This window comes from Meleagris gallopavo, chromosome 2 (assembly GCF_000146605.3).
Source record: "Meleagris gallopavo isolate NT-WF06-2002-E0010 breed Aviagen turkey brand Nicholas breeding stock chromosome 2, Turkey_5.1, whole genome shotgun sequence".
Lineage (NCBI taxonomy): Eukaryota > Metazoa > Chordata > Aves > Galliformes > Phasianidae > Meleagris > Meleagris gallopavo.
This window is the reverse complement of record NC_015012.2, coordinates 60,998,069-61,011,548: the sequence shown is the minus strand read 5'-3', so window position 1 is coordinate 61,011,548 and position 13,480 is coordinate 60,998,069. Positions and strand designations below refer to the sequence as shown.

The window sequence follows — 13,480 nt, the reverse complement described above, 5'->3', positions numbered from 1 at the left end:
AGGGGGGTATGCCCTCCTGTACGTTTTTTTTCTGGACCTACAGAAACCTTTCTTGTTCTTCTTGGCTCTTCCTGTGAGGTTTAGTTCAAGTTAGGTCTTGGTTTTCCTGACCCCATCCCTACACAGCCTAGCAGCCTCTTTATACTCTTCCCATTGTACCTGTGTCTGTTTCCACTGCCTGTGCACTTTCTTCGTGCTCTTCAGTTTGACCAGCAGCTCCTGGTTCAGCCACACTGGTCTCTTGCCTTCCTTTCCTGACAGCTCACTGTGCTTCTTCATTTCTATTTACTTCTCTTTATCACTTTCAAATCTGCCTCTTGTTTTGTTGCAAATTCCATTCCTTAGTTGTCATGCCTTCCCCAAAAATTAGGACGAACACGAAGAACAGGATAAAGACAACACAGGGACCAATTCTCTATGCAATCCCAGATGTCTTCTTCCCTCAAGGTTATGATAGATCAGTTGCACTAATTCTGGTCATATACTTCAAAATGCGCAGTACTTCCCCAAAGTTTTGTAGAATTCAAGAGCATTAAAATATATATAATGCAAAGCATGATTTCCAAAGGCAATTAAATATGATAATCAATCTATAGCTACAGATACTTCAGCCTGAGTTAAGTAGTACACAGTCCAATCCTTCCTGATCAGACTAGACTTCAATATAGCAATTTGTTGCACTTTACAACTCATCTGAAAAGTTTTCTTATTTTCCCTCTTAACAGAAGAAGAAGCTGACTCAGAAGATGGGCTGCATTGAATTACATTCACACTGAAATGACTAGATGCCAAACTGAAACGGCTTTACAGCATATTTCATACATGTATGAAATTTATTTATTACACAGGTAATTTATTCCTGTGTAACTGCTGTCACCACAAAGAAACGATTGGCTTCCTTTTTGTATTAAGGGGAAAAAAATTACTAAAACTGTTATTTATAGTATTGACTTTCCTTTTTTCTTTCCTTGGTGCTCAGGCCAAATCTTTTTATGGCTATATAAATTACCATTGCAAAGTGCTAATTTTTTAACTTCAATGATGGTAAGAACTTTAGTTTTCTTTGTTTGGATGGAAATTACTTTTGATTCACAGGAGCCATGTAAGTAACAGTACTACAAACAATTAATGAAAATCCCATGGTGGTCACAACTTCCTGCATAATTTCTGTATGTGCTTCCAGAATCTTTACAAAGTGTAGGTTTTTCTTTGCTATCAGATCTCTATTATGTGGCTTTGTTCATATAAATGGACAGAATTGTGAAACAGAGAAAATCTTTTATTTAATTAAAAATTACCTTTTCTCCTACTTTTCTTCTTATTTAAGCTCAAGGAGGGAAGGCTTAGATTAGATGTCAGGGGGAAGTTATGTACAGAGAGAGTGGTGAGGTGCTCAGAGATGCTCCGTCCCTGTAGGTGTTCAAGACCAGGCTGGATGGGCCCTGGGCAACCTGGTCTAGTACTGGATCTGGAAGTTGGTGACCCTGCCTGTGGCAAGGGAGTTGTAACTTGGTGATCCTTGGGGTCTCTTCCAACCTAAGCCATTCTATGATTCTTCATTAGGTATCCAGACACTGACACTGTCAATGGGCAGATACAGAAGGAGTTAGTGTAAAATGCTGTGCTTTGTCAGTACCTATCTTCTCTCCTTCTGATAGCCTTATGAAAGCTGTTTTAAAACATTTTATGGAGTTGGAGTAAAATAGAAATCCTACAATTCTCACTACACTCTCTTCTGCCATTTTGCTACTGTTATTTGATGGTGTCATCTGCTTCACAAAATCACTCATCTAGAGCACTTCTGAGAGCCTGAATCTCATATTCATTATTTGAATTGTCTATTAAAAAAATCCTTTTTCAAAGAAAAGTTGTTATTATTATCGGACTTAAACTGTGAATGGAGAGAGACTGGCTCCCCATCAGTGCTAAGTAATCTCAAGTGTATTTTCACCTTGACTTCTGAAAGCATCTATTAAACCATGAGAAAGAATGCTTGTCATAACATCAGAAGATCAAAATATTTATATCTAGAATTTCTTCTCTGAGTATTCACATCATAAACACTCAACCTATTTTTGGCAGCAACATCATTAAGAATGAAATGTTTATTAATTTCAGTTACATATGAACTAGCAAAGGGCGGAATGCTTTTTGCTAGCAGCATCCATCTTTAAAGAAGTGTATTCAACAAATGATGCAGGAGGAAGGAAAAAATGCCCTTCTTTCTCCTTCCATTTGAATCCATTTTGTGGTGTAATCCCGTATTTCTCATTCATTACTCCTTCTGATAAACTTCCTATCAACGTTTTTGACATTTCTCAGCTCATCATCCAATTCACTTGATCCACAGAAGACTAAGTTTACTAAGTGGTAGAAAGCTCCTATGAGATTTTGTTCAGCCTGAGAACTAAGCCTCAATTAGAGGAGGAACACAGCATTACACCTGTTTTATGACTAAGGCCTGAAATACCTGAGATTCTGTTACTTCAGCTGTTTCAGAGATAAAGTTGAGTGGAGAATTCAACTGCAAGGTCATCTGCAAAACAAGAAATACTAAAAGAACAGTTAACCCTGAAAGGTCACAGCACGCTTTAGTTCAGGAGATCTGGAACACATGGAGACTGTGACATTAACAGCTTAGATGACTTTGCAGTTGAAATTCTTTAACAAATGGTTTGTTGGAACCTTGAGAAAACTAATACATTTCTACAAGACATTTCTGTTTTAATCACAGAATGGCCAGGATTGGAAGGGACCTCAAGGATCATGGATCTCCAACCCCCCTGCCACATGCACAGCCACCAACCTCCACATTTAATACGACACCAGGCTGCCCAGGGCCCCATCCAATCTGGCCTTGAACACCTCCAGGGATGGGGCATCCACAACCTCTCTGGGCAGCCTGTTCTAGCACCTCACCACTCTCTCTGTAAAGAACTTCCCCCTGACATCCAACCTAAATCTTCCCTCCCTCAACTTAAAACCATTCCCTCTTGTCCTGCTGTTATCTACTTTTTCAAAGAGTTGACTCCCCTCCTGTCTGTAGGCTCCCTTTAGGTACTGAAAGGCTGCAATGAGGTCACCCCGCAGCCTTCTTTTCTCCAGGCTGAACAAGCCCAGCTTCCTCAGCCTGCCTTCATAGGGGAGGTGCTCCAGCCCCCTGATCATCTTTGTGGCTCTCCTCTGGACCCTCTCCAACAGCTCTCTGTCTTTCTTGTTCTGGGGGATCCAGACCTGGACACAGTACTCCAGATGGGGCCTCACAAGAACAGAGTAGAGTGGGACAATCACCTCCCTGTCCCTGCTGGCCACTCCTCTTCTGAAGGAGCCCAAGATACCATTTGCTTTCTGAGCTGCAAGAGCACACTGCTGGCTCTTCATCTATCAAGACCCCCAGATCTTTCCCTGCAGGGCTGCTCTCAAGGATTGCTCCTTCAAGTCTGTATGGATGCCTGGGATTCCTCCGGCCCAAGTGCAAAAACCACGAACCAAAACAATGAACTGCAATTTACTAGTAACAGGGAGAGTCACAGTCCCTAAGACATAATGCCTACTTTACTGGTATAGCAAATTTCAAATGCCTGCCATAGAATCACAGAATCATAGGTTGGAAGGGACCTTTAAGATCATTTAAGATCTAGTAGAGCATCCTATTACCTATTACAGCTAGGCATCAATGATTCAACTTTCAGTGATTGTGTCTTTTTACAGAATAAAAGCAAATTGTAAAATATTAAACTTGGAAAAGAGGATAGAGTTCGTTAATGTATAGCATCATACAGTATGTTACTTTCCTCATCTGAATCCACATCACAGTAGCACCAATGCTGCTACCAAAAAAGTAAACTTTAAGATTTGTCTTACTGTTTATAATTAAACACTGCAAATGCAAAGCGGTTTATCAGTTACTTTTCCTTCCTCCTTATCTTCAAAATGATAACAACTCAAACTAATTTGATTTTTCCATATTTGCAAATTTTATAACAAACTGAAATCCTGAGGGATTCCACAGCAGATGGATGACTGTTATTTTAATTACAGCTACCTAAGGGTTTAGAAAGCTTTTTTTTTTTTTTTCCTTAAGATAATCTATTTTTCATTTCAAGGAACACAATAAACACTGAATATCTATGCTTTTTACTAACAAACTGGATCCACCTCCATGACTATTATGGCCTTCTTCATTAAAATTACACAACTGTTAGATACTGTTTCTCCAGACCTCAATTTATTCAAGAGACAGAATGGTCAACACATCCAGTTGCCAAACACGTTTGGCTTATTTAAATATGGAGCTAGAAAGATGTCTCGGGAATAGTAGTTTACTTTTTAACAACTCATTACCTCTACCTAATTCAGAACAATATCTCTAACACCAGCTTAAGATTTTAGCTTAGGTAACACACATATTATCATAGTTTCCGCCGGGATGGAACTGTTTTCTTCAGAGTGTCTGGTAGGATGCTATGTTTTGTTTCTAGGAGAAAAACAACATTGATAACACACTGTTTACAGTTGCTGCTAAGCAGTGTTACACAGGCTTAAGGCCATTCTCAATGAAGTGCGTAAGGACCTGAGAGAGAAGGGAATTAGGACAGCTGACTTAAACTGGCCAAAGGAATATTCCATACCATACGATGTCATGCAGAAGGAGTTCTGAAGGCAGTGGGAGTTCATCTGGCTCTCTTTTGCTCAAAGAGCTAGCTAGGCATTAGTTGGTGGGTGGCAATTGCTTGTGCATCGCTTGTTATATAAATTCATATACATATATATATATATATATGTACATATATATTCATAACTATTATTCTTTTCCCTTTTCTCTATATTAGAAAATAGTTTTATATCAACCCACAAGCTCTACTTCGGGTTTTTTTCTCAATTCTCAACGTGACCCTATAAGGAAGTGGGGTGGAGTCCATGAACAACTAGCATAGTGCTTAGCTACCTGCTGGGTTAAATCACAACATGTGTATAAGGAAAAGATATTACAAAAGAACAAGTCATTCAAGATAGAATTGTTCTCCTTTGAGAAATTCCAACCTTTGACTTTAGCATAAAATTCTCAGAAATATACATAAATCTGATCAAACATTATTCAATCAGTGAAAGAATGAGAAAAGTAATTTTGTGTAAATAAAGTCTGATAAAGATTTTCGGTGTTATTTGTTCCTCTTGTACAAACAGTGGAGGTGCGATACAGAATTGAGTTCTAACAGCACATTCCCTGTCTTTGTAGAAAACCACGCTATATCTTTTATGAAGTAAGAGACAGAAATGAGTGTCAATTTAGCTATTCAACTAATTCATACAGTCAAGCCCTCTTACTGTTCCAGAGTGATGTTTGATCACAGATTCAATTTTAGAAACAGATTTTTGTTTCACTTTCTTGTCAATCAGCATGAATTTATCGTTCTTAATTAGTTTTCCTGGACAATCATTGCTAAACTATTTGAAAAATGCACTATGAAATTTTAGTAATTGTCTTCATATCAAATGCAAAATATAAACCTTTGATGAATTATGCAGTTTGACTGAGCAACACTCTTCCCAGGACTGAAGAACTCTTCACAGAAAGAATGTGTGATAATGGTAGAACTGACAGAGAGAGAAAGCAAGAAGAAAACACCTGACCTTTGCCTACATTACATATGATTAACTAAGCTCCAGGTTACTGACTATCGTTCAGAAGGCCTCTCACTATCCCATTTCTAAGTTCCTCTTAGAATACCAGGGAATACTGTGATGGAAAACTGTTCATCAGCCAGCCTTTGAAGTTTTTTATTGTGAAAGAGAAAGTACTATATTTAATTTCTGAACTTGAATATTTTCACTTTAGCTTCAAACTCCTGTTATTTACTTTCCATCACCTTAGGATTTAATTTAGCATTTAGTGTTTCTAAAATGTTATTCTTTACAATAAGAGCACATGAATATATGTTTGGAGAGAGTGAAATATTTGATAACACCAACTGTTTTAAATTATGTAGGAGAAACAAAAAATCTCCCCAGAGAAAAGGAGGAGGACTTTGCATATCGCTGACCTCTGGGATTCACTTTTTTCCACTTAGCAGCTAAAGCATTGAGGACACAATGCATCATGGAATTTCTGTTTGAGAATTGTAAACATATATGACCTTTCAAAACTAATGATCAATAGTGCCTGTGCAAGAATGCATGAAAAAAAAAAAAAAAAAAAGGTTTTAAAATACAAAAAAGGCATTTTGTACATACCACGGTGGTTGATTAAAAATAACAAAAAAGTAACAAAAATAATTTTAAAAGTAGCTTGGTTTGTTGAAAAGTTGTCTGCGGACTATACTATCCTCCAAGAAAAATGAGAGAGACATCCCCCAAAGCAGAAAAAGAAACTGCACCTGAGCCTTCCATATAATTGGAGATTATGTCATACATTAAACTATGACCTAAAAAGAAATAACGAGAGAAACAAGATGTGCAGTCTAGATGTGAAATCTTTTATGTCACGAAGACATTATGTGGGCTTTTAACAGAATCTCTGAAATGATCATTTCCATTGAGAACTGTCAGATATACACAAAAAGGAAATTTTATGAGTCAATGAAAAGTACTTTGTTGCTTGTTATACCTCCTGAGTGATGCATGACAACAAAAAACTCTTAATGAGCAGAATTTAGAAGAATCTTACAATGCAACTTCAGGTGAACTGAGCTTTTAAGGAGGAATAAAATAATGACACAAATGGCATTTTAGCAACTCTCTTCATTAAATTAAAGATTCTCAAATAAAGATTATTCTGTTAGCAAGTATTCAGATGGTAGATGGCTAAATGGCAAGGCTACTACATAAAAGAAAGAGAAGCTCTGAATTACTAAAGGGGTTTTTTGCTTTCAAACTTCAAAGAGAAGTCTGAAGTCTCCAAGGACACTTGGATTTGCATGCTGTGTACGTAAAAATTAAATGTCAGTATAAGTAACAGGTTCTTCCCAAAGCAGGCTTGCTTCTCCAGAGTTAGTGGCAGACTGAATACTCCAAATGAGTTAACTGCAACTTAAGAGAAAAGTCTTCACAGATAGTAAAGAATGAAACTGCATTTTCCAGCAGATATCACTAATGTTCTATATTTTCTGATTTTTCAAGTGTTTCAAAATATTAAAATGTATTACTTCTCATGCAGAATAAATTAAATTTATCATTTCTCCTTTATTCTTGGCTGTAATCATGACATCTATATGAAACTAACACCCAGATTACTCTGTCAATTACTGCAATTCTGCAATGTATATCCTTTAATGCAATATAAACGGCATACTTTGGGGTGGATTATATAATACAGAGATTTCAAAAGATGAGCCAGGTTGATTATGCTATCTTAAATATTTATGCCACCAGATCTGAAAATCTTTTATGCCTGAAGTAAGTATAAAGAAATACTCTGAATCACAAACTTTAACTCTTCTGCATCTCCTTTCCATTAGACGTATAGGAATGTGAAAGCATCTAGAGACCAGTCATTGTCTGCACTGTTTCAAGTACATCATATTTTGTTCCAAACTTAGGTATTTCCCATCAGATAAGCAACAAATTTGTGAGTTGCTGAAGAAAATTTTCAACAACACCGAGACTGTTAGACACATTTTAAAGGAAAGAAATTTAAATACATAGATTTAAATACATTTAAATGCATACATTTAAATACTGCACAGCAGTAAATCATTCGGAAACTGACCTTCATATCTTCCCATATTGAAATAACAATTTGATCGACTCTCAGACAGATGTAAAACGAATTTTTCAATTAATTCTGCCAAAACTGGAAAAAGAAGAAAAACATTAAAATGTTAAAGGTGATGAACGAAATCAAGATCTACGGTGCCTAACAAAATGAGAGTATGTAACTAGAGCTATTTGAATTTCTAGATGTTTATTCATGTTTCTAATGGGGGAACAATTCAAAACATACAGCCTGCTTTTATATTCCCAACACCATTTCTAACTTGTATTAAATTTGAATAGGCTTACCAATAATATATTCTGTGTAAACCAATAGAAATTTCCACATTATCTTTAAATCCTTGAAGGATGATTACAGAATTTGTTTCATGGTTTCAGTATAAGATGAAAATTAACTATTATTAAACTATAGTGTCTTATCTCTTATTTTTTTCTGTGAGTGTACACAAGAAAGAAAAAAAAAGCCACCACAAAATGATTCTGACAGAAGTGAAAGATGTTTTAAGTGCTGGTTCTAGTAAACAACATAAAACCAACTATGTCATCACAAGATAAAAAACTACACACTTAAATTTAAGTAACAGGAGTATTTCCTTTTGGAACTTCTGCACTTTAAGATGATTATTATAGCATTATTCAGTTCTTGCCATGGAACTTGGAGTCCATACATAGATAAACAACTTGTTGAAACTGATCACTGTGTAAGAAATTGTATCTCCCACCTTAATGGCTGTTACTTAGGATATTAGTGACAGCTCTCAGGAAAAGATCAATTTAAAAAAAAAAAAAGTGATTCCCCAGTTCTGCAAGTTTGAGGCTCCTTCAAGTGAACACACTACCACTTCATAGATTTAAACAAAAGGATACAAGGAAGTCTTTATACATATTGCATGGAGGATAGTGATACTGAAATGTGATACATTAATAACTCAACATACAGCAATGATGAACATTTTTTGATGAGTAAACGCTGTTCCAAACTAGCTGCTGTTGCATAAGCCCAGTTTAAAGACTAGTGACATAAATTCTTCCTTGCAGCAACACAAAGCAAGGAAACATGACTGGAGAGTAACAAGAGTTGCTGCTGGTGGGATTTTATTTATTTATTTATTTATTTAAAGTCTGAACATTCCAATCTCCCTGGCATCACCTCAATCTAATAGCACTAAATCTTCAGCCCCTACTCATTCATTCCTGACAAAACATTGTGCATTCACAGGATGTTTTCCTATTTTAAAACCGGAAAATTCCAATAAACCATTTTAGTGGGAATCTGTACAAACTACCATAGCAGCATGGACATGGTGTAAAAAGCTGTGGTGTAGACAGCAATGGAGAGAAGCAGAAGTATTTTGAACTAGCCTTGTCAACAGGAATCCTAACAAAGGAGTCTGCAGTGCAAACTATTTTCACGCACAACAAGGAGGAGAAAGGTAGAGCTTCTACTCATTGCTTGTTATGCCAGAAAAAAGATGAAGAAAACAACTTTCAAGACCATAATCAACTTTTCTTCCAGCTATTTTAAACAAAGTGACATTAAGTCATTATTTTTATATTAGTTATCTAACATTTATAGAAATCCATTTACAATGAATGAGTTCTTAAAAAGTTTTTAAAAGGCTTAGTTTCACTATTATTATGCTGAGAGGTCCCTCCATAGGAAAAATAATATCCACTACAACTGCTAAAAACAGGTTCACAGTTAGAGACAGCCAGCTCTAGCAGTAACAAAGCTGATTTTCTAATGCAAAGGACTAGCAAATCAAAACAAAAGTATTAAACATATAATTTGTATTCTTATGCATTCTTATGAATAGAAGTATTTTAATCACAACTTTAATAAACCACATAGGGATAGAAAAAAAAAATAAAATTGTAGAAGAGCAACAGTTTATTCACTTTGTGAGAATACAAAGCCTTACAACTTCATTAATACACTTAGTGAAATGTGGTCCACAAACAGTGTAAAAAATATTGCATAAATAAAACAAGAAAAAAGCCCACAAAAACCAAACTTCTAACCAGGTATATGTTCACTGTATGACTATTAATATTGTGATAACTGAAATATGCCATCCTACAATAACAAACAGGAGCTATGTTAAAAGAATAAAATATTGCATAATTCAGAAAATATAAATCAAGTTAGTACACTGTATTTTTCTTCCCTTTCTCTTGGAAGGCATCCACACGCTTGACCTACCAGTCAAATATTTCAGTTCAGTGCTTGAGTTAATAGGAGAAGTGACAGCTCAACAACTGCTAAGCAATTTTTTGAAACTCGAGCACAAAATTGATTTCAACTATTTGGCAGTATTTATTTGCAAGCCTACCAGGATCTTGGAAAAGCTTTTAATCAAGTTTCAGAGAGGAAAAGACACATTAGAGTTTATCAGTGCAAATTTGGTTAATACCTAAATAAAGGGTTTTCACAGGACATCGTCTCTTCCAAGAGAACGTTCATGTGAAATGACAAGGAGTTACTGTAACTCTTATCCTTTAATGCTATATAATTTAGCTGCCAAGTAAACATACTCTAGAAATCTTTAAAAAGATGGAAACTGGCTCAGTGATCTTCAATTTATTGGAAAAACAGCCAAACAAAATTTAGAAATGTTCACTGTACAGCAGAGTGAGCATTGTTGCAATAGCCCACGTTCTGATACACAGAGTATCATGGCCTAACAACTTGCTGGTAATGTTTATCTTCTTACATAATCATAGTTTGACAGTAAAAACACTGAAGTTTTTAAAAGACTGACAATTATCTCAAGTAAATTTAAGCTGTTTATTCAAAATAAACACAATTTTAATTTAGGAGTACGTAAAAATATACAAAATTAAATGGAAGAGCTTTTAAATCATCTAAATTATTACAGCATGCTCATAAAAAAGTTGTATTCCTGCAGGATGCTTTTTTTTTTTTCCTTAAAGAAATAATGTACAAAAGAAAAGTAATACAATTTTTTTCTAAACAGTATAAGAGCACTGATTTAAAAAATGCCATGTCTCAAACTGTTTTACTAGGTACCAACCAGGAGAGGTTATCTAATACTGCTCTGAGGAGTTCAAGCCAGAAACATAAAAACAGCAAAAAGTATTAGAATTTTTTTATTTTTCCTCTAAGTAACTAGTGTTATTCTAACATATTCTATACTAAATCACAGATGCTTCTAACAATAGCCCTTGGACCGTTGACTTATTTAAAAGTTAGGATCTGAAATTTTCAATACCATCAATCATAATTAAGTTAAATAAATCAATAGTAAACATAATTAGCAAGCACTCCATTCCTAATGGCACACCTGGGAGGACTTCTATGAATTCCCAAGACAACAGGAGAGACTTCAGTTAGTGAACACAGAAATGACAAAGGCACAACCAGCATTTTGTTTGAAAAGAAGACAACAGAAATTCTGACAGTAATTCCATTACACCAATGCACTTGTAACTTTTTTATTAAGAGGAAAACAATTTTTTCAAATCCTGTAGTTATTGTATGATGTTGGTTTGGAAGGTGGTCCAAACTGTTTTGAGGGACGGAAGAGAGAAGTTCTCATCTGCAATTACTCTTTCCATGTGATTGGAAGACCTGCTGTTTCCCTCATTCTGAAATAAACTCCCTTGAAAAATCAAGTAAGAACATAATAAGGTAAAAATGTATTTTTGTATTATTCTAAAATCCTCTGCTGCAAATGAATTATTGTTTTGAAATTGGTTATACTCAAAATAAGAGCAGACCTCAGAAAGAATCTACACCTAATTGAATGATCTTTGAGGCAAGAGACTTGGTCCACACTTTAAAAAATTAAATTAAGCTAAAAGAACCTAGATACTTTTTTCTGTAAAGTTAAACAGGCTCCTCTGAGTATCAACTCAGAAGTGAAATCAAATGCAGTTTGCCTGATTTGAAAATCATATTCTAGAAAATTCTCTTTCACATACTTCAAAAGAGAACATATGGAAAATTACTCTGCAGTTAGTCACACCTTCTTGGGGATATCAAATGAAGGTTGAAATCTAAAACTTTTTCTATCCAAAAAACAGTAGTATGATATTAAAGACTCTAAAAACAGTATTTCAATGTCTTTGAATCCAGAAGGCCTCTGAGTTGCTGAAAAACACCTGAAAGACAACACAATCACTGTTCTACAGACATCACTAAATTGGGAGGAGCTGCTGACTCCCTCAAGGTCAGAGAGGCCTTGCAGAAAGATCTTTAAAAACTAGAGGGCTTGGTAATCACCAGTCATGTGAACTTCAACAAGCTTCAGCCTGTGGACAGGGTAACCTGAGTGATGAGAGGCTAGAGAGTAGCCCCATGGAAAGGGATCTGGGCATTTGGTTTGATGGCAAGTTGAAAATGAGTCAGCAGTGTGCTCTGGCAACCAGGAAGGCCAACCATATCACAGGGTGTATGAGGCCCAGCACTGCTGCTGGCCAAGGCAAGGGATTGTCCCATCCTGCTCTGGACTGGTGTGGCCTCATCTCAAGCACTGTGTGCTGCTGTGGGTGAGATGATACAAGGAGGACATAAAATTGTAAGAAACTGTACAAAAGGGCTATGAAGTTGGTGAAGGGTGGGGAGAGCAAGACATATGCCTTGCAAAAGTCCATGCCAGGCTTAACAATTCTGTGGATACTTTCTTGCACACTTTTACTTACATCTATGTTGGAAACAGTTAACCTACTCTTCTGGTTAAGAAATCTTAACGATTCTCTTCAATTTCTAATTCTAGCTTATGGTATCTCCAACAAAGTTGCAGAAAACAGCTTACACAGGTTTTGATAGCTACTACAAAGCACAAAGTGAATTCTCTTTTCTCCTTGTAAATCAGCTACTTTAAAATGTATGCTCTGTTTGCTTTTTTTTTGTAAATAAAAAGTATGTTTTGTCAACAAAGAATTCCTTTTAGATACAGGAAAACAGACTAATAATCTTCAACATAAACTTAAAAAAATCCAAGAGATCAGTCTAGAAAATAGGCTGCATTCAAACAAAATTGATTTTACAGTGATAAACTATTTATGCTTTCAATGTAGCATTGAAAAAATACACTGAACAACTAGATCTCAGAGATGCAAGAAAAGGAAACGCACCTTTTTTGCTAGAAAATATAATGGTTTTTTAATTGTTACAATTTGTTTTTATTACACTAGCAGAAGCTCATCAAATATATTCAGTTGTTTCTCAGTGGTTATGAATCTCCATTTGCTCACCTGTTTTGCAAAGCTTTGTGAATACATGCATTTGTGGGCATGTACAATACAATGTAAATTATAAGCACAGATACGTAGAATTTAGAAACATTCAGTTATTTATATTCAGTTTTTTATTTTAACAATATTTATACAAATGACAAGTTTCTTACTAGCAAATACTAAATAGGTTCCTGTACAAATTACTTCCTCAAAACTTCTGAAACTGTTATGTTGCTTTCTTTCGTACAGCTATACGAATTACCATAAAATTCAGGTCTCTTATGCAAAACACACTTGCTGGGTTACTTTGATCCCATATACAAAATATTTCTTATATATTCACAACTTTATTAGTTGGTTTCGTAAAGAATTTAAAGGGAAGTCTTTGGCATCTATGAAAAAAATATTACACTATTCTGAACATAATCAGAATTTTTACTGAATTGGAAGTCAGCAATTTCTGAAAACACCTAGCTTCTTTATTGCTATACAAGTATAATTTTTTATTACAAGTGAGTTATTAAGGCATTTGATCATTTATGCCATGAGTGACTCCAGCTTTTTT

At 35.5% G+C, this 13,480-nt stretch overlaps 1 protein-coding gene across 2 annotated transcripts in view; it reads right to left on the bottom strand.

Annotated features, from left to right (window-relative positions):
* TBC1D32 (TBC1 domain family member 32) overlaps window positions 1-13,480 on the bottom strand; it is an 86,541-nt gene that overhangs the window by 15,536 nt on the left and 57,525 nt on the right. For both annotated transcript variants that reach the window (XM_010707431.3, XM_010707432.3), the window contains exon 28: window positions 7,709-7,792. In XM_010707431.3, the coding sequence (XP_010705733.1) occupies window positions 7,709-7,792 (84 nt within the window). The remainder of the gene's footprint in view (window positions 1-7,708; window positions 7,793-13,480) is intronic.